This window comes from Hyla sarda, chromosome 7 (assembly GCF_029499605.1).
Source record: "Hyla sarda isolate aHylSar1 chromosome 7, aHylSar1.hap1, whole genome shotgun sequence".
Classification (NCBI taxonomy): Eukaryota; Metazoa; Chordata; class Amphibia; order Anura; family Hylidae; genus Hyla; species Hyla sarda.
The window spans coordinates 52,433,075-52,455,371 of NC_079195.1; the positions used below are offsets into that span (position 1 = coordinate 52,433,075).

At 44.1% G+C, this 22,297-nt stretch overlaps 1 protein-coding gene across 9 annotated transcripts in view; it reads left to right on the forward strand.

Moving 5' to 3' along the window:
- JAKMIP3 (Janus kinase and microtubule interacting protein 3) overlaps positions 1-22,297 on the forward strand; it is a 195,219-nt gene that overhangs the window by 56,190 nt on the left and 116,732 nt on the right. For 8 of the 9 annotated variants that reach the window (XM_056529011.1, XM_056529012.1, XM_056529013.1 and 5 more), the window contains exon 4: positions 1,910-2,407. In XM_056529011.1, the coding sequence (XP_056384986.1) occupies positions 1,910-2,407 (498 nt within the window). Of the gene's footprint in view, positions 1-1,909; positions 2,408-3,676; positions 3,725-22,297 lie in introns of all 9 variants that reach the window. The other variant, XM_056529010.1, reaches the window with a different exon arrangement.

Sequence of the window (22,297 nt, forward strand, 5' to 3'; positions counted from 1 at the left end):
CTGTAAATATGAATGAATCTGTTTATCGTTGGAATATAAATAATTTTTTTAAAAGGAGATTTTTGAACTTCACATGTCATATTTGTAGAAGAAAGGCATGTGGCCTTATGTCGGGATGTTATAACGCAATGTTGATCCAGAAGAAGGGAAAAATACCTTTTATCTGAGGGGGGAAAAAATCCTTCCTGACTCCAAATATGGTATAAATCAGAATAAACCAATAACCACTACTACATGTAACACTATAGTTTTATACTCCAAAAAGTACAGTGACCCCCCCCCCCCGACCTACAATGGCCCCGACATACGATCATTTCAACATACGATGGCCTCTCAGAGGCCATCGCATGTTGAAGGCAGCATCAACATACGATGCTTTTGTATGTCGGGGCCATCGCATAAACGGCTATCCGGCAGCGCAGACTGCTTCAGCTGCCACCGGATAGCCGTTTACGGTGCCCTGTGTGGTCCGCTGACGATCACTTACCTGTCCTCGGGGCTCTGGTGCGTCCTCTTCGGGATCCCCTGCATCGTCGGCGCTCTCCATCGTCATCATCACGTCGCTGCGCACGCCGTCCCGTCATCCAATAGGAGCGGCATGCGTAACTATGTGATGGCGGCGACGGAGAGCGCGGATGCCGGGGAAGCAGAGGCCTTGCCGGAGCATCGGGGACACCCCGGGGACGCGGCGACAGCGATGGAAGGCGACATCCAGGGCACCGGTGACGAGCGGTGACGGTCCGGAGCGGCGGGGACAGGTGAGTACAACTTCCTCTACCAGTGGTCTTCAACCTGCGGACCTCCAGATGTTGCAAAACTACAACTCCCAGCATGCCGGACAGCCGTTGGCTGTCCGGGCATGCTGGGAGTTGTAGTTTTGCAACATCTGGAGGTCCACAGGTTGTAGCCCACTGTCCTATACTTTACATTGCACGGATCCCTCAACATACGATGGTTTCAACAAACGATGGTCCGTTTAGAACGGATTACCATCGTATGTTGAGGGACCACTGTATTTCATATTTAATCTTTTATAATGAATTCACCATGACCATTTCCTCTGGCAGAAAGTTCCACAGTCTCACTGCTCTTACAGTAAAGAATCCCTTTCTGGGTTGTTGTAGGAACCTTCTTTCCTCTAGACGTAAATGTGTTGGTTGATAGTAGAAATGAGCGAACTTACAGTAAATTCGATTCGTCACGAACTTCTCGGCTCGGCAGTTGATGGCTTTTCCTGCATAAATTAGTTCAGCTTTCAGGTGTTCCCGTGGGCTGGAAAAGGTGGATACAGTCCTAGGAAAGAGTCTCCTCGGACTGTATCCACCTTTTCCAGCCCACCGGAGCACCTGAAAGCTGAACTAATTTATGCAGGATAAGTCATCAACTGCCGAGCCGAGAAGTTTGTGACGAATCAAATTTACTGTAAGTTCGCTCATCTCTAGTTGATAGATAAGGGCATTGGTCTCCAAACTGTGGACTTCCAGCTGTTACAAGACTACAACTCCCAGGGGAAAAAAAATTCTTCCTGACCATTTCCTCCAGCAGAAAGTTCCATAGTCTCACTGCTCTTACAGTAAATAATCCTTTCTATGTTGTTGTAGGAACCTTCTTTAGATGTAGAAGTGTTGGTTGATGTATTAGGGTAGTGGTTTCCAAACTGCGGAACTCTAGATGTTGCAAAACTACAACTCCCAACATGCTGGGAGTTGTAGTATTGTCCCATGTGGATGTTCCCATTTTGGAGACCACTGTATTAGGAAATTGTAGTTAATGCAGTACTCTAGTATGTTCCATGCAATACTAGCAGGTACTCTTCAACACTTTATTTTTGAGTATCATTATAAATGCCTTTTTTGTAGGTTCCATATTAACTAGTGAAGGGATTTATATTGTTTGTGTCATTTTCTAGGTGAGTAAACTTGAACGAGAGAAAAATCAAGAAATTCGCCAAATTCGAGAACACGAACAGCATAAAAATATTGTTCTGGTAACAGAGCTGAAGGCCAAACTGCATGAGGAGAAAATGAAGGAGCTTCAAGCGGTCCGGGAGGCGCTATTGAGGCAGCATGAGTCTGAAATCATCCGGGTCATAAAAATTAAAGATGGCGAGAATCAGAGGCTGCAGGCCGTGTTGAACACTCTGAGAGACGCTGCCCCGGACAAAGTCAAGACTGTCCTTTACAACGAGGCCAAGGAAGATGCCAAAAAAAGTTTCGAGTTTGAAAAAATCAAAATGCAACAAGAGATTTTTGAGCTTAAAGGTGCCAAAAAACAAGCGGAGGAGGCATTGACTGTGGTTATTCAAGCTGATAAGATGAAGGCTGCCGAAATTCGGAGCGTGCATCATTTACATCAAGAAGAGATCGCCAAAATCAAAAAGGAATGCGAGAGGGAAATCCGGAGATTGGTATGTGCTGAAATAAAGCTTAAAATCTTTGTAATTATATAATATCTTTATTGAATTGTCTCTTGCTGCATCGGTAATTCAGCTATGAAGTATTAAGGGTTAATGTCAGACTTATACAATAATATTCGTTAATATGAGCCTCTACCACTAGGTGGTGCTATAGAATCTTGTGCTACAGGCATCTGAGTAAAAGGGCTTTCTACTTAGTGTACTTATGTATTAGTTATCAACGCAGCAGCACACCATGTGGACAGTCATGGCATTGCAAGTAATATCTTTTAATAGATGGCAATAGATACACATATAAAAAGGAGATATATGATGCATAAAAACATATCCCCTTTCCACAGGATAGGGGAGAAGTTTTAGATCACAAGGGTCTGATCGCTGGGACCCCCACAATCTCTTGCACGGGCCCCCTGCTTTCCCTGGGAATGCAGCGTCACAACCCCCACACTTAGCAGCGGCCAACATGACCCCTTCATAGAGATATATGGACGCGGCATGTTGGCCGCTGCTCCATGCAATTTAAAACGTAACCTCTATACTGCGGATAGGAGATAAGTTTTTATGTATGGTACTTCTGCTTTAAGGGTGTCAAACAAGGCTTTGAAGACCATAATTATGGAGACATGTAAGATTAAATATATAACTAAATAAATATATATAACAAATCTGCAAGGTGATTTATTCATTACTGGGGTCGGTGCACAAAACAATTGCAAATATTTTTGGTGAGAATGACGTCTGGATATTTAAGAAGGTAAGTACTGTAGAATTGCATAAAACATTGTTCTGCTATTTGATTTGGGACAATATTAGGTTACTACATGAGTGGTAGTGTTCCAAGAATCAATGATATAAAATAAGATGTCTTCCTCATATGTCACCACTGTGTCCTAGCACAAAGCGTTTGAGTGTTCCATTCATTCGCAGTGTTATGATGTCTACTCTTGAGCTGCGGACATCATCTGAACACATCTCCATTCATCCATTCTCATCCATGACCCCTCCATAAGCTCCTTTGAGGAATTCATTATAATGAGAAGTTTTGGAGTTTGTCCCCCTTTGTACTGCTTTGTACAGCTTGGTAAAGTCCTCACTTTTTGTATACAAACCCAGAAGCGGAATGGATGGCGTGGATCAGAATGTGACCCGCGACCCTGAGCCAGTTAAGTATCCGCAACTGTCCTTGCGTATAGGTGTTATTTACCGACAACCAGAAGATTGGCAAAGTGGCCTACAGTTTATGTTTTTATTGTTTTTCAGATGTCAGAAGTTAAGAAATTGCAAAAAAACCCTAATAAAGGCCGAAGGGTGAGACTGATTTCTCTCGTTTCAGAGCATGTCAAGAAAAAATGAAGACAATTTACGGAAAAAAAGGGAAAAATATACAAATTAAAAAATTCATGTTACATACGACATAGTTATTGGAACTGCTCTGTGAAAATGTTAAAAGACATAAAAAGAGACATCTTTGAGGAGTTGCGTCAAAAAGTGATCTTCTTTGTGGGGTGGTCTCCTCAAAGAAAATGGACCACTTTGTATTATGTATGGCGGATGGAAAATCAGTCACAAGAAATATGGTCTAGATAAGGGGGTGGTCTTCTTAAAGTGGTGGTCTTTTGGAGAGGTTTCACTGTATTATCCAGAAATAGTGAAAAATTCCTGCATATTATAGAATGTATGCAGAAGTCTGATCGAAACCATTTAAATAAAGCCCATAGTCTGACCTTTATTAAAGAGGAAATTCTTTTCTTTTTGGAACACAGAGCTCTCTGCTGACATCACGAGCACAGTGCTCTCTGCTGACATCTCTGTCCATTTTAGGAACTGTCCAGAGCAGCATATGTTTGCTATGGGGATTTTCTCCTACTCTGGACAGTTCTTAAAATGGACAGAGATGTCAGCAGAGAGCACTATGCTCGTGATTCAGCAGAAAGCACTGTGGTCCAAAAAGAAAATAATTTCCTCTGTAGTTTTCAGCAGCTAATAAGTACTGGAAGGATTAAGTTTTTTTTAATAGAAGTAATTTACAAATCTGTTTAACTTTCTGGCACCAGTTGATTTACAAAAAAAAAAAAAAAATTCCATCGGAGTACCCCTTTAACAGTTAAATCTTGTTACAGATTCAGTAATAATCGTATTGTATACAGGTGTTTTAAAAGAGTTGTTCAGTCAAAAGAAAATGCTTTCTCTATCCACAGGATATGGTAGAAGTGTCTGATCACAGAGGGTCAGACCATTGGGACCCCCTGCAAACCCTAGAACGGTGCCTAACCTCTTTCTGCATCCTGGATCTGCATACATCACATCATCCATTCATTTCTATGGAAGCGCCAGAGCTCCCTGAGTACAATCAGACACTTATCCCATATTCTGTGAATGGGGATAAATACGTGTTTTTTTGGGGGCTAAACAAACCCTTCAAGGATTCAGAAATACTGCAGTGGGATTGGGGCATACATTACTATAAATATTGAGCAAGCGTAAAGGAGTTATGCAGGAAATTTTATATATATCAACTGGCTTAAGAAAGTTAAAAAGATTTGTAAATTACTTCTATTAAAAAATCTTAATCCTTTCAGTACTTATGAGCTGAGTTGTTATAAGTTGAGTTGTTCTTTTCTGTCTAAGTGCTCGCTGATGACACCTGTCTCGGGAACTGTCCAGAGTAGAAGCAAATCCCCATAGCAAACCTCTTCTACTCTGTGCAGTTCCCTAGACAAGCAGAGATGCCAGAGAGATTGAATAGATGCAGGTCCCATAGGTGCTGTGAATAGGTTCAGGTCTCATAGGTGCTGTGAATAGGTTCAGGTCCCATAGGTGCTGTGAATAGGTTCTGGTCCCATAGGTGCTGTGAATAGGTTCAGGTCCCATAGGTGCTGTGAATAGGTTCAGGTCCCATTGGTGCTGTGAATAGGTTCAGGTCCCATAGGTGTTGTGAATTGGTGCAGGTCCCATAGGTGCTGTGAATAGGTTCAGGTCCCATAGGTGCTGTGAATAGGTTAAGGTCCCATAGGTGCTGTGAATAGGTTCAGGTCCCATAGGTGCTGTGAATAGGTTCAGGTCCCATAGGTGTTGTGAATTGGTGCAGGTCCCATAGGTGCTGTGAATAGGTGCAGGTCCCATAGGTGCTGTGAATAGGTTCAGGTCCCATAGGTGTTGTGAATTGGTGCAGGTCCCATAGGTGATGTGAATAGGTTCAGGTCCCATAGGTGCTGTGAATAGGTTCAGGTCCCATAGGTGTTGTGAATTGGTGCAGGTCCCATAGGTGCTGTGAATAGGTTCAGGTCCCATAGGTGCTGTGAATAGGTTCAGGTCCCATAGGTGCTGTGAATAGGTTCAGGTTCCATATGAGCTGTGGATATGCCACAAATATCCAGATGGGAATGTCCCTTTAAAAGCCCCTTTCACCCACCACAGTATGTAACACTTAGAATATTTAAAATGTCTTCTTATATGACTGTCTGTGAATTGTATGCTGCTGTATAGGGCACAGCCTATCTCCTCTACTTTCCCTGAAAATTTGTATTTTCTCAGTAGGCTTGTGAAATATGTAGGCAGTCTCTCAAAAAAGGTTGTTGATATATACAGCATCATACTCCTGGCAGGTTAATTGAGTTTAATGAACTGATATACAGTAGTATACATCTAGTGACAATAAGCCCTAAGAAGAGTAGAATAGGGCACTCACCAGTCCAGCTGCTTGATAAAATCTTTAATCTTTATTCCAAAACGAAGACATACAGTGCTAGAAGGATTTGCATGGACGCGTGGTAGGAAGGGGGGTAGAACTTCGGGCCACGGTGCCGTTTCATGCTGTATACAACTGTATGGACCAGTAGAAGCGCTGTGCAGTGCGAAATTATACCGTAGCCGGAAGTTCTACCCCCTTCCTACCACGCGTCCATGCAAATCCTTCTAGCACTGTATGTCTTCGTTTTGCAATAAAGATTAAAGATTTTATCAAGCAGCTGGACTGGTGAGTGCCCTATTCTTATGGCTTATTGTTACATGGGACGTTTGCTTTATTAGTGAGCACCACCAACCTTGCTGCAACGTTTCACACTGAATCTTACGGGAGTTTCATGATTTACTGTCTCCACCTGTATATGTGCATAGAGCAGTGGCTCTCAACCTTTTTTGCCTGAGTACCCCTTGACAGCCCATTCCCCAAAAATTGTACCCCCATATTAGAGACATTTTGTTATGATTATAGTATCATTTATATGCTTTACTTTCCTCTATAACAGACCCCCATTGTTCCTCTCCCTATCTCCCCAGTCCCCCAATTTACAGGCGACATCTTCTCTAACCAGAGTTGTTTACGTTTCTTTTCTTCTTTATCTGGCCTAGACCGCCATTAAGATTTCTCCCATACAAGACTTCTCCACAGAACCAGCCAAACAAACATTTTAGGCTCCTTTCTGCAGTACAATACCCACCTATTTACAAACTCCCCATGTTTATTGTCACACACCGTATTAGTACCCTTTTTTTGTCCCCATAAAGTTGTTAGGCCCCTCTGTGCCCCCAAGTATAGCTGCAGGCACCTAAACTGGCCCAGATATTGTTGTAGGCCACCATACTCACCCGCTTTGGTGCTCCACTCCTCCTCTGGTCTGGGGACCTATTGCTATGGCTCATAGCAGTAGGTCCCTGGTCGGAAGGGGCAGTGGAGCAATAAAACTGATGGTGCCCATGCTTCCCCTTTGCTGCCCAGTGCCCATGCTTCCCCTTTGCTGTCCTCCTGCTCTGCTCCTCGGTGCAGTGATGTCAGCCTACCATTTCTTTCAAAGTGGTCCAGACCAGTAACCAGTGGCTGTGGCTGCCATTACTGATTTTTTTTTCAAGTACCCCCTGGAGAACTGCTAAGTACCCCAGGTTGAGAACCACCTGCATAGAGTACGGTGCAGAGTCCTACATCTTCTAGAGACTGGCATCTAGTGACTATGTTTAGTCCATTTCTTACTCAATGGTGTGATCTGATATGCTATTAAGCCCCGTTAAATTACAGGTTATGGTCGGATTCTTACCAAGAAGTGTGTGCGGCTTACCCTAACAAACATAAGCCTGATGTGTGCCCATCCGGCCGTATAGGTAAGCCTGAAGTAAGAAGTGGGCTACCCCTAAGAAAATATCTATGTATACTGAATAAAAAGAGGGAGTGGAGGGTGGGGGAACCGGAGCAGTCGGATCTTCCCCTGCCCCTGGGAGTGAGTATAAATACGCCTCCAGACTCCTCCCATAAATTAGATTAGCCTATACAGGCTAACCACCACTTATGGTCGGATTCTTACCAAGAAGTGTGTGCGGCTTACCCTAACAAACATAAGCCTGATGTGTGCCCATCCGGCCGTATAGGTAAGCCTGAAGTAAGAAGTGGGCAAAACACCAACTTGTAGGGAAAGTAATTTAATGAAAGTAACAATGCATTTTACACGTTAGCCAATACATTGAAAGCTCCGGCAATTTCAGCTCGTGGGTTCGGGACATACAGTTGGAAACAAGGCGAGTTCCACCGCCCCAGTCTTTTAATAATGTGAGCAGGAACACCATGCCTGGAAGCCGATGAAGCCGCCCCTATCCTAAATGAATGACCAGTGATGGTATCTGGGTTGATACCCGTACTGCACACCAAGATTCTAATGTGTTTGACGAAGTCTTTGGTAGTAAGTGCCAGAATCGGAAACGGGAGTAAAGGCGACTCGGGTGATTGTCCTCGGAGGGACTCTAGTAATAGACGTAGCACTCTCACCGGGCACCAAGGATTGTTGGTGGGGAAATATTCTACCCGGGCTTGTGTGACCTGTTGGGTTTTGGTGTGGTCTAACATAAGCTGGTATCCTGAGTCGGTGGGGACCAGATGTCTGATCAGGAGGAAATCTGACCCATAATTGGTTCGTGTAAATTCTCCTGGCCGGAGGAACCCATAAAAGCTTAAATACATTGCAGCCTTGATTACAAGGCTTCCCCCCAGACCAAATGGGTTATTGTCAAGAGTAATGCTAATCTGCTGGAAGGTAGTTACTGACAGTGGTGCTCTAGCTGCAGGTTTGGGCTTCTCAGACTTCAGAATGCCCTTCAAGGCTGCTTTGATGGCATGAGAACTGATAATGGACGGAGAACTGGGATGACTAAGTGAATGGAAATGCTGAACCCCAGCCAAATACAAACGGATGGAATTATGTGATAATTTTTTGGAAATGTGGCAAAAGTATACGAAGGATAGGATATACTGTATGCTGAAAGGTGAGGATGAAGGGTGTAACTGCTGGAAACTGAGGAAAGCCCTCCAGGCTGTTCTGTAAGATCTCGCCGTGGTCTTGGCGAGAGACTGATTGATCAGATTAATTGCTCCTGCATGCAGAATATTCAATCCAGCGTCAGAGTGTTGAAAGGAGGTGGCGTGGTAGCCGTCTGGTCCGCTTCTGGCATGAGTTGTCGGAACGCCTGGAAGTCAAAGCGTGATAAGGCATCAGCTGCTAGATTCTTTTTTCCCTCGATATGCACACATTCAATGTGAAAATTATCCATTAAAGCGGTGTGAGTCAGTTTCCTCAGGAAAGACATGATACTGAGTAGCTTGGATCTACCCTTACAGATGATATCCCTAGTAGCTGTATTGTCCGTGAAGAAAACGACTGTTTTTCCTCGCCAGAGATGACCCCAGGTTAGTGCTGCCGCAACTATGGGTATTATTTCCAGCAGGGCTGAGGTGGTAGAGAACTCTGGCCATTGGAGGGTTTCTGAAGGCCAAGCTTCCCACAACCAGTGGGACTTGAAAATGGCTGCATATCCACCTGAAGCTGCGGCATCAGATGTAACAATTGGAGAGAATTTGTCAGCCTTTGGAACGAACATGGCAACCCCGTTCCAATTTGCCAAATAATTGTCCCACATGATTAGGTCTGCCCGGGCCGCTTGATCAAGCATGACTGGAGAGTCAGGATCAGGGGCAGATGGCAACAGGGCCAGCAGTCTGGAGACGAATGCACGCCCTTGGGGAATGATTCTTACGGCGAAATTTAGCATTCCCAACAGACTCTGGAGCTGCTGACGATTGGTCACCATGGTCTGAGAGAACCTATGAAGGACTGAACGAATTCTATCCAATTTGTCTTGAGGCAGTCTGGCCTCTAACCTCATGGTGTCAAGGATGATGCCCAGAAAGGTGATTGAGGTTGACGGCCCTTCAACCTTCCTATCCGCCACAGGAACATTTAGGTTCCGGAACACTGAAAGAAGAGTTCTTAAATCCTTAGGCTCACTGGCAGGGGCTTCCAATAGCAGAAAATCGTCTAGATAATGCAACACGTACTCACATGACCAGTGGTTAATGAGGATCCATTCGAGGGCTGAGGCGAATGAGTCGAACAACCACGGGCTGCTTTTGGCCCCGAAGGTCAAACGAGTCGCAAAGTAATATAGACCGTTCCATTTAACGCCGTGCCAAGGCCAGAGGTCAGGTCGTATTGGCAGTAGCTTAAAAGCGTCAGAAATGTCGGCTTTAGACAGCCATGTGCCAGTCCCTAACTGTAAAATTCTCTGTATAGCGGCGTCAACTGATGTGTACTTTAATGTGACTTCCTCCGATGGTATGAGGGAATTGACGCTAGGTGTGCTGCAAGAATGAGGTGCCGACAAGTCATATATTAATCGGTATTTATTTGAGAATTTTCCGCACGCAACTCCTATCGGATTAATCCTCCATTGACTGAATGGCGTTCTATCAAAAGGGCCGATCACAAATTTTTTAAGAACCTCTTGGTTGAGAAGCTCTGTCACTATCACTGGATGATTTTCTGCAGACTGCAGGTTCCTGCACTCATACGTGTCATGAGGTACACAAATCATGCCCGTGTCGAAGCCATGCCGAAACCCTTCGCAAAGAAAGTCAACAAAGCCCGGAGACGGATGATCACCTAAGTAGGATCGTAGCACTTGGTGATTAACCCCGCTTAGTCATGCGTCCGCCCCGGATCTTTTAGGACACTGACTTTTTGGATGGGCCCTATGGCAGATGGAGCAGATGTGCAAGAGCCTACACTGACTAAAGCGGCAGGCTGAAAGATTGAAATTATTGCATATCTGGGCGTTCCCAAGATAGTGAACTGGCCTACCCAATTTATCGACCGTAGGACCTGCTTGGCCCCTGACTGCCGCTCCTTCGGAAGCGGATGCGCCCTCAGTGGAAGCAGAACACCAATTGGTGGTAGGGGAAGAAGATTGGCATACCCCGCACAGCGGCGCCCTGAGCCCCGCAAAATGTCTACAAAACAATTCAGTGTCTAAGATTGCCCAATTGGTGCCCTGCTTGAACTGTGAAAGAGTAGCCGCTGCCTTGGCAGAAAAAGAACGGTGATAATCATAAAAAGAAAAACCACCATACTTATAACCAAGGTCGACCAGCTTGTGGAGATATTGATCTAGCTCGTCTCTCCTGCCAGGATGAGCAGAGCACAGAACATCCCTGAACAGCCCGAAGGCTAGAACAAATTCTGGAATGTTCAGCTTCCTGCTCAGCCTGGGGTCCCTGGCTTTCACTGTGACTGAAACCTCCCCGCAGGCAAATGTTTTGTTGTCGAGAACATCCTGCGAAGCAACCAGGAGAGATGCCAAATTTACGTCTCTTCCCTCCAAGATATCTCTCCTGATAGCTTCTGGAATAAAGTGTGCTGGGCTCAGGCTGACTAAAGGAGAGAACATACCTGGCATGTAGCTTGAGGGGGTCACTAAGGCTGGGACCACGGGGACTGAGGATACAGCTTGCGACTCAGGGGCCGGGGCTGGGACTGCCCCTACTGAGACTGCCACGCTTGACGTGCTTGCCCTCTGAGAGGTCTCACCAGGCCCGGTAGAACCTGATGAACCTGCGATCACCGTGGTAGTGCCTGGGCTGGATCTTGCCTCGAGGTTGGCCATTCTGTTTTGCATATCACGCATGGAAGTGGTTAAGGTGCCAAGGATAGTATGAATTTGAGCCAAAGTCACAGTATCCCTATCTGACTGTTCACCGGCCTCCGGGGTGCTATGTGAGCACAGGATCCTGTACAGTTCTGCCTTCCTAGCCGTGGCTGGGAATGGGATCCCTTTGCGGCGAAGCTCCGCAATAATTTTAGGGACTGTCCAAGTCCTGAGGGACATGGCACTCCCTTGCGAAGAAGATCTAGCTGGTGAAGGAGGCACAGCAGTTCCTTCCATGGTTTCTGAGCACACAGACATCTCCTGAAAAACAATAACACCCATAAGCCTACCTGTCTACAAAAGAGGACGTAAGAGACAAACGTGAGGCGCGAGGATTGACAAGCAATCTGCCTCTAGAGGGTGCCCAGACAAGACAAGTGAACTAGCTAAGCCAGAGTACGAGGCACGAGGATTGACGAGGGCAACCCACCTCTACTGGCTCCTCCCCCTAGTCCCACCCACTAGCCTTAGTATATGCTACCCAAATAACATGAGGCATCGAGGTTTGACCCGGCAAACCAACCTCTCAGAAAACGGTAGAAGAATTTGACACCACCGGGGTGATATATGGAAATGAGAAATCACCCTGAAGAACTAAACCCAACACGAGGTGAACCACGATCATCCTATAAGCTCCCAGAAAATACCTGATTCAGAACGGAATGTGGCGAGATGGAACCAGAGGATAATCTGTCTGAGGAAAACCATAAATCACAAAGCGTAATGAACCTGAACCAAAAATCCCCTGAATAAAATAAATACGTACTCAACTGACAAGATGAAGTAGTATCGTAAAGGATAATGGGTAATAAATACTACGTAATTCCCGCTGAAATGACATGAAGGTAGTGGACACCAAATTGATATAACATAGAAAATAAAGCAAACGTAACCTCAAGAAAACATGACCTGAAGCATATACTTGAACAAATACATACATAATGGATGGAATTGTGGGTAAGAATAATGACCCCCAGACGTAAAGGGAGGAGAAAAGGACCTGCAGGAGGAAGAGAGGGAAGAATGTACATACCAGCAACCATATATATAACTTACAACCTGATCCAGAGCAAAATGATAGTGAATATATGGATACTTCTTTAATAACTGGCTGCCATGACCCCTCTAGTTACAGAAAATCCCCCGGATGACAAGAGGGTGCCCCAAGATAAGCAGTGGCAGCATGCCCTCTGACAATAATGCTGCCTCTGCAACCATCTAACCTCTCTGAACCCCTCCCCCCCCCCCCCCACACACACACACAATTGGATCCCTGGGTGACCCTGCTAGATGCTCCTCAATGAGTTACACAACCAAATTGTGCCACGTGGGGCCCTGTGTATCGTGCGGCCGAGCTTGTGGTTGCCAAGCAACAGACTTTGTGCGGGACGCTCCCGTCTGCTAACCGAGCTGCCGGCTCTGACATCCTCTCCTCCCCCGTGTAGTAACGAGGTCCGTGGTGGTGCTGAGAGTCCCGGCCCCAGCCGGCCACCTACGGGGTGAGGGGAGTGAGAAAAGGAAACCATGGCGCAGATAGACTGCGCTCCTACCTGACCGCCGCCGGAAGAAGCGAATCAGCTGACCGGAAATGCAGAGTCGTCCAGGAACCAGAGGGAACCGGAGCAGTCGGATCTTCCCCTGCCCCTGGGAGTGAGTATAAATACGCCTCCAGACTCCTCCCATAAATTAGATTAGCCTATACAGGCTAACCACCACATATATTCAGAAAATTGACTGAACATAGTCACTATTTGACCATTAAACTTGGCCTCTCAGGAGTTCGCTGTGGTAAATGTCAGTAACCCTTTTTGACAGGTTGGCAACATATACCCTGGGTGTATGGAGAAAACGTGGCATGCACATAGCATTACTCCCATTCAGTAACTGTGTACAGTATGCAGTGGCGTCTCCAGCATTCATATTTAGGGGTGGCACATGGGGGCCAGTGACAAAAGTGGGTGGGCAATTTTAAAACTTGTGTGTGTGTGTGTGTGTGTATATATATATATATATATATATATATATATATATATATTATATATATCAGAAATAAATACACACATACTGTGCAGAACATGTTTAATTAAAAAAAATGTAAAAATGTAAAAAAAAAAATGTAACAATGATTTTTTTTCCCGTTTTTGCCGTCGATTTTTGGGTAAAATGACTGATGTCACTACAAAGTAGACTTGGTGGCGCAAAAAAATAAGCAATCATATGGATTTTTAGGTGCAAAATTGAAAGGGTTAGGATTTTTAAAAGGTGAGGAAAAAACTAAAGTGCAAAAACTGAAAAACGCTATGTCCTTAAAGGGGTACTCCGGTGAAAACCTTTTTTCTTTTAAATCAACTGGTGGCAGAAAGTTAAACATATTTATAAATTACTTCTATTAAAAAATCTTAATCCTTCCAGTACTTATTAGCTGCTGAATGCTACAGAGGAAATTCCTTTCTTTTTGGAACACTGATGACATCATGAGCACAGTGTCCTCTGCTGACATCTCTGTCCATTTTAGCAACTATGCATAGCAGATGTATGCTAAGGGCAGCTCAGTGGTTAGCACTGCTGCCTTGCAGTGCGTGGGACTTGGGTTCAAATCCCATTAAGGACAACAATAAATAAAGCGTTATTATTATTATAATAACGTCAGCAGAGAGAACTGTGCTCGTGATGTCATCAGAGAGCATTCCAAAAAGAAAATAATTTCCTCTGTAGTATTCAGCAGCTAATAAGTACAGGAAGGATTAAGATTTTTTAATAGAAGTAATTTACAAATATGTTTAACTTTCTGCCACCAGTTTTCACCAGAGTACCCATTTAAGGCGTTAAAACTTTTGAACACTACCATCAACTTTGATAGCGGCATCTAAAGTGTTAATGTCGGACATCAGCCTGATTGGTGATGTCTGGCATTAGCCGAGGGTTCTAGCTAATGATTTATATAACACAGTAGGAGCACTGTGTCCTTAGGGCTCATTTACATGGACGGATCCTCAGTATATTTTACGCTGCGGATCCGCCAACAATGGACCCTATAGTGCTGCCTCCATCTGTGCCTGCTCAAAACAGCAATCCTCCGCTACGAGCAGACACGCTTTGATGTGTATACTCGCACACATCGTGGCTGCTCTTGATGTGTGCGATGTGTGCGAGTATACACATCAAAGCATGTCTGCTTGTAGCGGAGGATTGCCGTTATGAGCAGGCACAGATGGAGGCAGCACTGTAGGGTCCATTGTCGGGGGATCTGCAACATAAAATATGCTGGGGATCCACCCCTGAATGAGCCCTTAGGGTACGTTCACACATACAGGATCTGCCGTATATTTTCTGCAGCTGATTTTGCTACCTATTGAAGCTAATGGGTTGCAAAATCAGCTGCACAAAATATGCAGCAAAAGTGACCCCACTTGACTGGTACTATACACATGACCCAGCCCCAGGATATACTGCTGATCAGGGGGGAGAGAGGGAGGACACGGGACATCACTCACCTCACATGAAGCTGCTCTGTGTTCCGGAGGTCTGTCAGCTCTCGCCCCATCCTCTCTAGTGCTGGGGGCGGAGCCATCATCAGGACCTTCATCCCTGCTCTGCCTGTCTCTGCTAATGATACGCAGGCCAGGAGTAGCACAGGGATATCCTCAGCAGCTGCAGCGGGCTCTTTACCCAGCCGGTCAGTCCACCCCTGGCCCCGATACTAGTATCGGGCCATCCCTATTTATTTTAAATTGGGGGGGCACAAGGGGGGCACGGCCTGATCCAGGGGGGCCATGGCCCCCTCTGGCCCCCCCCCCCTAGTGACGCCACTGACAGTATGTGCTGCTATCTCTTCAATGGAAATGAATAAAGGGACCTGCTGTAGCTCAGGATTGCTGAAGGTCCGAGCTGCTGGACCTCCACCATAATGCCAATTATGAAAGACAGATAGACATCATAAAAATGTTTACTGGGGATCCTAATCTTGCTGAGAAATAACAAAGTAGATTTTAATAACGTAAAATAAAATGGAAGCATAAGCAAATCGCTATTGTACCACTAGATAATTGCGCTATATTGAAGGCGGCAGAATTTATGATGTTTACTGCTATTCCTAGAAATCCTCCAGGTTTAGCCTGTAACCACGAAGCAATGTTTTATGTTTAATCTTAAGGCTTCATGGTGCTGAGAGAACAAATGAAGCCATCTTGGTTGATGCTGCTATCAAGGGATATGGATTCCGAACGACACTTTACCTCATTATTTGCTTCTTTTCAACCTTTGAGAATTCCATTTAGTACGTGTGAGGCATAACTAGCTAACTGATGGATCACCGAGCTACCAACACACAAATATATATACCAGCTGGATTTCTATGAAAACTGCGTTGTTTCTTGTATATTATTTAAAGGGGCACTCCGGTGAAAACCTTTTTTTCTTTTAAATCAGCTGGTGGCAGAAAGTTAAACATATTTGTAAATTACTTCTATTAAGACATTTTAATCCTTCCAGTACGTATTAGCTGCTGAATGCTACAGAGGAAATTCCTTTCTTTTTGGAACACTGATGACATCACAAGCACAGTGCTCTCTGCTGACATCTCTGTCCATTTTTAGCAACCATGCATAGCAGATGTATGCTAAGGGCAGCATGGTGGCTCAGTGGTTAGCACTGCTGCCTTGCAGTGCTGGGGACTTGGGTTCAAATCCCACTAAGGACAACAATAAATAAAGCATTATTATTATTATAATAACGTCAGCAGAGAGAACTGTGGTCGTGATGTCATCAGAGAGCATTCCAAAAAGTAAAGAATTTCCTCTGTAGTATTCAGCAGCTAATAAGTACAGGAAGGATTAAGATTTTTTAATAGAAGTAATTTACAAATATGTTTAACTTTCTGCCACCAGTTGATTTAAAAGAAAAAAGGTTTTCACCAGAGTACCCCTTTAAGTTTAATAAAACTTTAAGAGGCACGAACACAAGATGTATAAAAATATAATAGAAAATAACCCCAAGAGACAAAACCTGCTATGTAGAGTGTGTTCGTGCCTCATTGAAGCAATACAAGAAAGGTCATTACATAGAAAACCATGTAGAGTTGTCAGATGTTATTGAATGTGGAGGGAACATTATAGTGTTTTTCTGACCTTTTGGAAACCCTCTGGGTAAGCTGCATATGACTTCAAAAAAAATAAAATAAAAAATAGCACATACTCACCAGGCGATTGACATGCAGCTCCCATGCTGATGGTGCGGTCACGTGTCACATTCAATCATAACAGTCAGTCACTGGTTGTGCTGTCTACACCAGTGGTCTCCAACCTGCGGACCTCCAGATGTTGCAAAACTACAACTCCCAGCATGCCCGGACAGCCTTTGGCTGTCCGGGCATGCTGGGAGTTGTAGTTTTGCAACATCTGGAGGTCCGCAGGTTGGAGACTACTGGTCTACACTATCTGCATTTCTGCAGCCAAGCAAAGAAATGTGGTCCGGGGGCCACGAGTACTGTATGTGCATACTTATTGTAATGGTTATAAAATCCCCATAAATGGATTCTTCACGTAACCTGTCACATTGAAAACTGAAAATGTTATAGAGCAGGCCACCACGCTCCCTCTCATAGACATTGAGGGGAGTGACGTGACATCACGAGGGGTGGGTGGCCGTGACGTTACGACCCCCACCGCCCGCACCCAGCGGTCTAAACGAATGTTAGGTGCTGCACAGAGATCGCAGGGGTCCCAGCGCCGGGACCCCATGATCAGACGTCTTATGCCCTATCCTTTTGGAGTCCCCCTTTAAGGTAGCTCGATAAATTTCCCCCAGTGTTGGCCCTAACAACCAGCAAGACCTCAGTTTTAAATTCCTTAAAGGGGTTATCCAGGAAAAAACTTTATATATATATATATATATATATATATATATATATATATATATATATATATATATACATATATCTCAACTTGCTCCAGAAAGTTAAACAGATTTGCAAATTACTTCTATTAAAAAAATCTTCATCCTTTCAGTACTTATGAGCTTCTGAAGTTGAGTTGATCTTTTTTGTCTAAGTGCTCTCTGATGACACATGTCTCGGGAACCACCCAGTTTAGAAGCAAATCCCCATAGCAAACCTCTTCTACTCTGTGCAGTTCCCGAGACAGACAGAGATGTCAGCAGAGAGCACTGTTGCCAGACAGAAAACAACAACTTAACTTCAGAAGCGGATAATTATTGAAAGGATTAAGATTTTTTAATAGAAGTAATTTACAAATCTGTTTAACTTTCTGGAGCCATTTGATATATATAAAAAAAAGTTTTTCCCTGGAATACCCCTTTAATTTCCATAAAAAAATTAAAGCATAGTTCTGAATGGATGCTATTGGCAACAAAAGCAATTAATTTTTTAAACACTTTTAATAAATTCCCCATATTGTTTTTATCACGCTGCATTATGGTAAGATTCCCTTGGTTGCCCATAGCAACCAATCACAGCTCAGCTTTCATTTTACCAGAACAATTTGAGAAATGAAAGCTGAGCTGTGATTGGTTGCTATGGGCAACCAAGAGAATCTTACTGCAGATGTTCATCTTAGAATTCATTCCAAGCAGAATCCCACTGATGGCCAACAAAGAGAATCTTTCTATAAGACAGCACAATAAATTCCCCCTATAACTTTAGGGTATGTTCACACTGATCAATATTTGCGCAGAATTGTCGCTGAAAAAATCTTCTCAGAAATGACAGAAATCAGTGCGGAATTCAGAGCGGCATAGGAGACATAAAAAAAAAAAAATTCCCACGAATTCCAGGGGAATTCTGAGGCTTTTCCACGCAAAATCTGCACAATTTCCGTGTGAATTCCGCGCGAAAGTGTGGCGGACTGAATTTTTTTTTACATTGAGTTCTATGGGGTTAGGACGCGAATTCCGCATGAAGGAAGAACATGTTCATTCTTCATGCGGAATGGAATTCAGTGACAGAATTCCGCTAGCGGAAATTCCTCAGTGTGAACTGAGGAGCAGAAATGTAATTACATACTATGGGGGTTTTCACTGCTGAATGAATTGGAGAGGAATAATCAAATTACTTGAGAAAATTCCTCTCCAAACCTTCAGTGTGAACATACCCTTATAGGTCAGTGACTTCCAACTTGTGGCCAAGTTTTGAGCCTGAGGGTTATTCATGGGTCTAGGCCCAAGCTGTTACTCCACTCTGCAAACCTAAGAGTATAAACTGCTATGAATAACATGACATTGTAGCATTGTGATGTATATAACAAATCTTACAACAATAAAATGTCTACTTTAACCTCGTTCTCATTGTGTTATTGACACATACAGGCGAACACACAGCGAGTCCCCAAGAGCATCACACAGCGCCCCCGTCTCCAATGTTCTATACTATTGGGTCATAATGACTGTACACTATTATTTTCTACAATTTGGTGACTTTTTGCAAGTACTCCCGGTCATAAAAATGTAAATATATGCTGAGAAAGATGAATTTTTGGCTCAGGTTTTGGCTCAAGACTATGGCTCACATTATTTTTTTTTGCCTCATGCACCAGAATTCTTTGCTCCACATGCGCCAGAATTGTGGTACACAGCAATTGATGTCCGAGCGGACATTCTGTGTGCAGCACGTGCCGCCTTAAAGGGAAACTGACAGCCGTTTCTCCCGCACTAAACCCCAATATACTGGGTTATAGTGCGAGTGAACAGAAGTAAAATGATGTGTCACATACATAAATCAGTCCCATAGTTTCAGAGTTATACCCTCCGTTGTTCTATTGCTAAAGCGCTTCTGTGCGCAATGGAGGCGGGGAGCTGGTTTGCTGAGCTTCCCTGCCTCCTCCATATGCTGTGATAAGCCCGCCCCTGAAATGAAGATGGAGTTTTCTTCACTTTCATGTCCTAGTGATGCGAGAGCCTGCAGTCATGTGAGCGCTCCCCTATTGTAGCAGATCGCAGACGCCATATCTTTTTTTTAATATAGCCCAGTACAGAAAAAAACAAGAAATCGTGCTGACATCTGTTATTGGCTGAACATATGAGCAAACTTCGTCAAAGCGCTGTTCTTTCTGTTGTACATTGCATTTTCTGAGATATCAACCAGTGGTTGATACATTCTCATTGCTTCTCTTCCTAAAGGGGTACTCCGCCTCTAGACATCTTATCCTCTATCCAACGTCACGGAGCGATGTTTGTTCTGTGCACCGAATGTCTGGGGTGCCGCAGCCGAGATCGAGGGGGCCCCCAGTGGCGGAACCCCTGCGATCAGACATCTTATCCCCTATCCTTTGGATAGGGGATAAGATGTCTATGTGAGGAGTACCCCTTTAACAACTTAGATTTAGGCTAGCATCTCTATCATCATCTAAATGTTGGGCTCCTACTAAATACAGTGACCCCCAACCTACGATGGCCCCGACATACGATCATTTCAACATACGATGGCCTCTCAGAGGCCATCGCATGTTGAAGGCAGCATATGATGCTTTTGTATGTCGGGGCCATCGCATAAACGGCTACCCGGCAGCGCAGACTGCTTCAGCGGCCACCGGATAGCCGTTTACGGTGCCCCGTGTGGTCCGCTGATGATCACTTACCTGTCCTCGGGGATCCGGAGCGTCCTCTTCGGGATCCCCTCCATCGCCGGCGCTCTCCATCATCGTCATCACGTCGCCGCGCACGCCGTCCCGTCATCCAACAGGAGCGACGTGATGGCGGCGACGGGGAGCGAGGATGCCGGGGAAGCAGAGGCCTTGCCGGAGCGTCGGGGACACCCCGGGGACGCGACGACAGCAATGGAAGGCAACATCCCGGGCAGCGGTGACCGTCCGGAGCGATGGGGACAGGTGAGTGCAACTTCCTCTACCAGTGGTCTTCAACCTGCGGACCTCCAGATGTTGCAAACTACAACTCCCAGCATGCCCGGACAGCCGTTGGCTGTCCGGGCATGCTGGGTGTTGTAGTTTTGCAACATCTGGAGGTCCGCAGGTTGTAGACCACTGTCCTATACTTTACATTGCACGGATCCCTCAACATACGATGGTTTCAACAAACGATGGTCCGTTTGGAACAGATTACCATCGTATGTTGAGGCACCGCTGTATATGTATATATATATATATATATATATATATATATATATATATATATATATTTTTTTTTTTTTTTATAATATTTTATTCTTATCCAAGGACACTAAATCTTATTTCTTTACCTACTTTGTTTAATGCTTGGCTATGTCTTTTACATAGTCTTCACTCTCTGCTTTTTCATATTCCAGAAATCTACACAGAACCCACAGACAGATTTCATATAACACCAGCACACAGCACCAGTCCAGCATATTTCTATTCCATTTTTATTTTTTTTGCAAAGTTAAGCTGCTTAGTGCTGTAACTTCACAATGATCTCTGTATGACCCCTGAAGTATTTAATTTAATATGCCTGAAACGGGATTGTATTAAGCAGTGCTAAGATGCATTGTATGGTGTTAAGCCTCGTATGTTGTCACTATGATTACACTGATTTTTACTGTATTAGCGGCGTATTTATCATTATTGCAGTCACTAGGTGGGACATGCAATGGGTCTTTATGCCGAGATAATTTTACCCAACTTTTATATTATTCAAGGATATGTAAAAAATTTATAAAATGGAAAATACAGTGTAGTCATTTCTAATATATATGGAAACGGTGATTCTTCCTATGCAGATCTATATTTTGCATAGTAAAAGTTTGGTTTAGCAAATCCACTAAAGAAATCTTAGGAAACTTCAATCAAATACATTGGTTAATTTGTAAGGAAAGGATTGGCCTTACGCTGCAGCATGGTAGCTCGGTGGTGAGTGCTAATCCCTGAGTTTCAAACTGATTAGATTAAAGAGGTACTCCGGTGGGGAAAAAAATCATATAAACTGGCTCCAGAAAGTTAAACAGATTTGTAAATTACTTCTATTAAAAAATCTTAATCCTTCTGGTACTTATCAGCTGCTGTATGCTCCACAGGAAGTTCTTTTCTTTTTCAATGTATTTTCTGTCTGACCACAGTGCTCTCTGCTGACACCTCTGTCCATGTCAGGAACTGTCCAGAGCAGGAGAGGTTCGCTGTGAGGATTTGTTCCTGCTCTGGACAGTTTGTGACACGGATAGAGGTGTCAGCAGAGAGCACTGTGGTCAGACAGAAAAGAAATTCAAAAAGAAAAGAACTTCCTCTGTAGTATACAGCAGATGATAAGTACTGGAAGGATTAAGATTTTTTAATATAGGTGATTTACAAATCTGTTGATTTAAAAAAAAAATAATAATAATAATTCCACTGAAGTACCCCTTTAAAAATGTTCTCTCTTTTCTTATATAGTTTTTTTTTTTTCTATACTTCAAATACATACTTATATAGAGAGCACAGCAAAAGGTTAAAAGGATTATTTGCACTCCCACTTATTATTGACAATATTTATTGGCAGATAGAGCCAACATACCCAACAGGTTTCAGGATTGTCCTTTTGTCAGATGATACAGGCATCATCATCCTGTATGATCTGACAAAGGGACAATCCCCAATCGTGTTATGTATGTTGGCTCTATCTGCCAATAAATATTGTCATTATAAGGTTTAAAGGAGCAGGGATGTTCTTGAAAGTTCAAAAATCCGAGTCTGTTGCCCTGAAATAAATCAAGCTATCCGAATGTAAAGTTTTGGAAGTTATCAGGGGATGAGAGTTCCCCGCGGGATCCCGAAGTAGTAATGGATGTGACTGAAGGATGCGAGGGAAATCGATGATCATCTCCAAAATCTGTGGGAACCAGGATTGAGTTGGCCACCAAGGAGTTATAAGGACTACGGATGATTTCAGAGATTCGATGAGAAGAAGAACTCTCGGAATCAAATGGGATGTGAATAGGTGTAACTGAAGAGGACCCCAAAGACA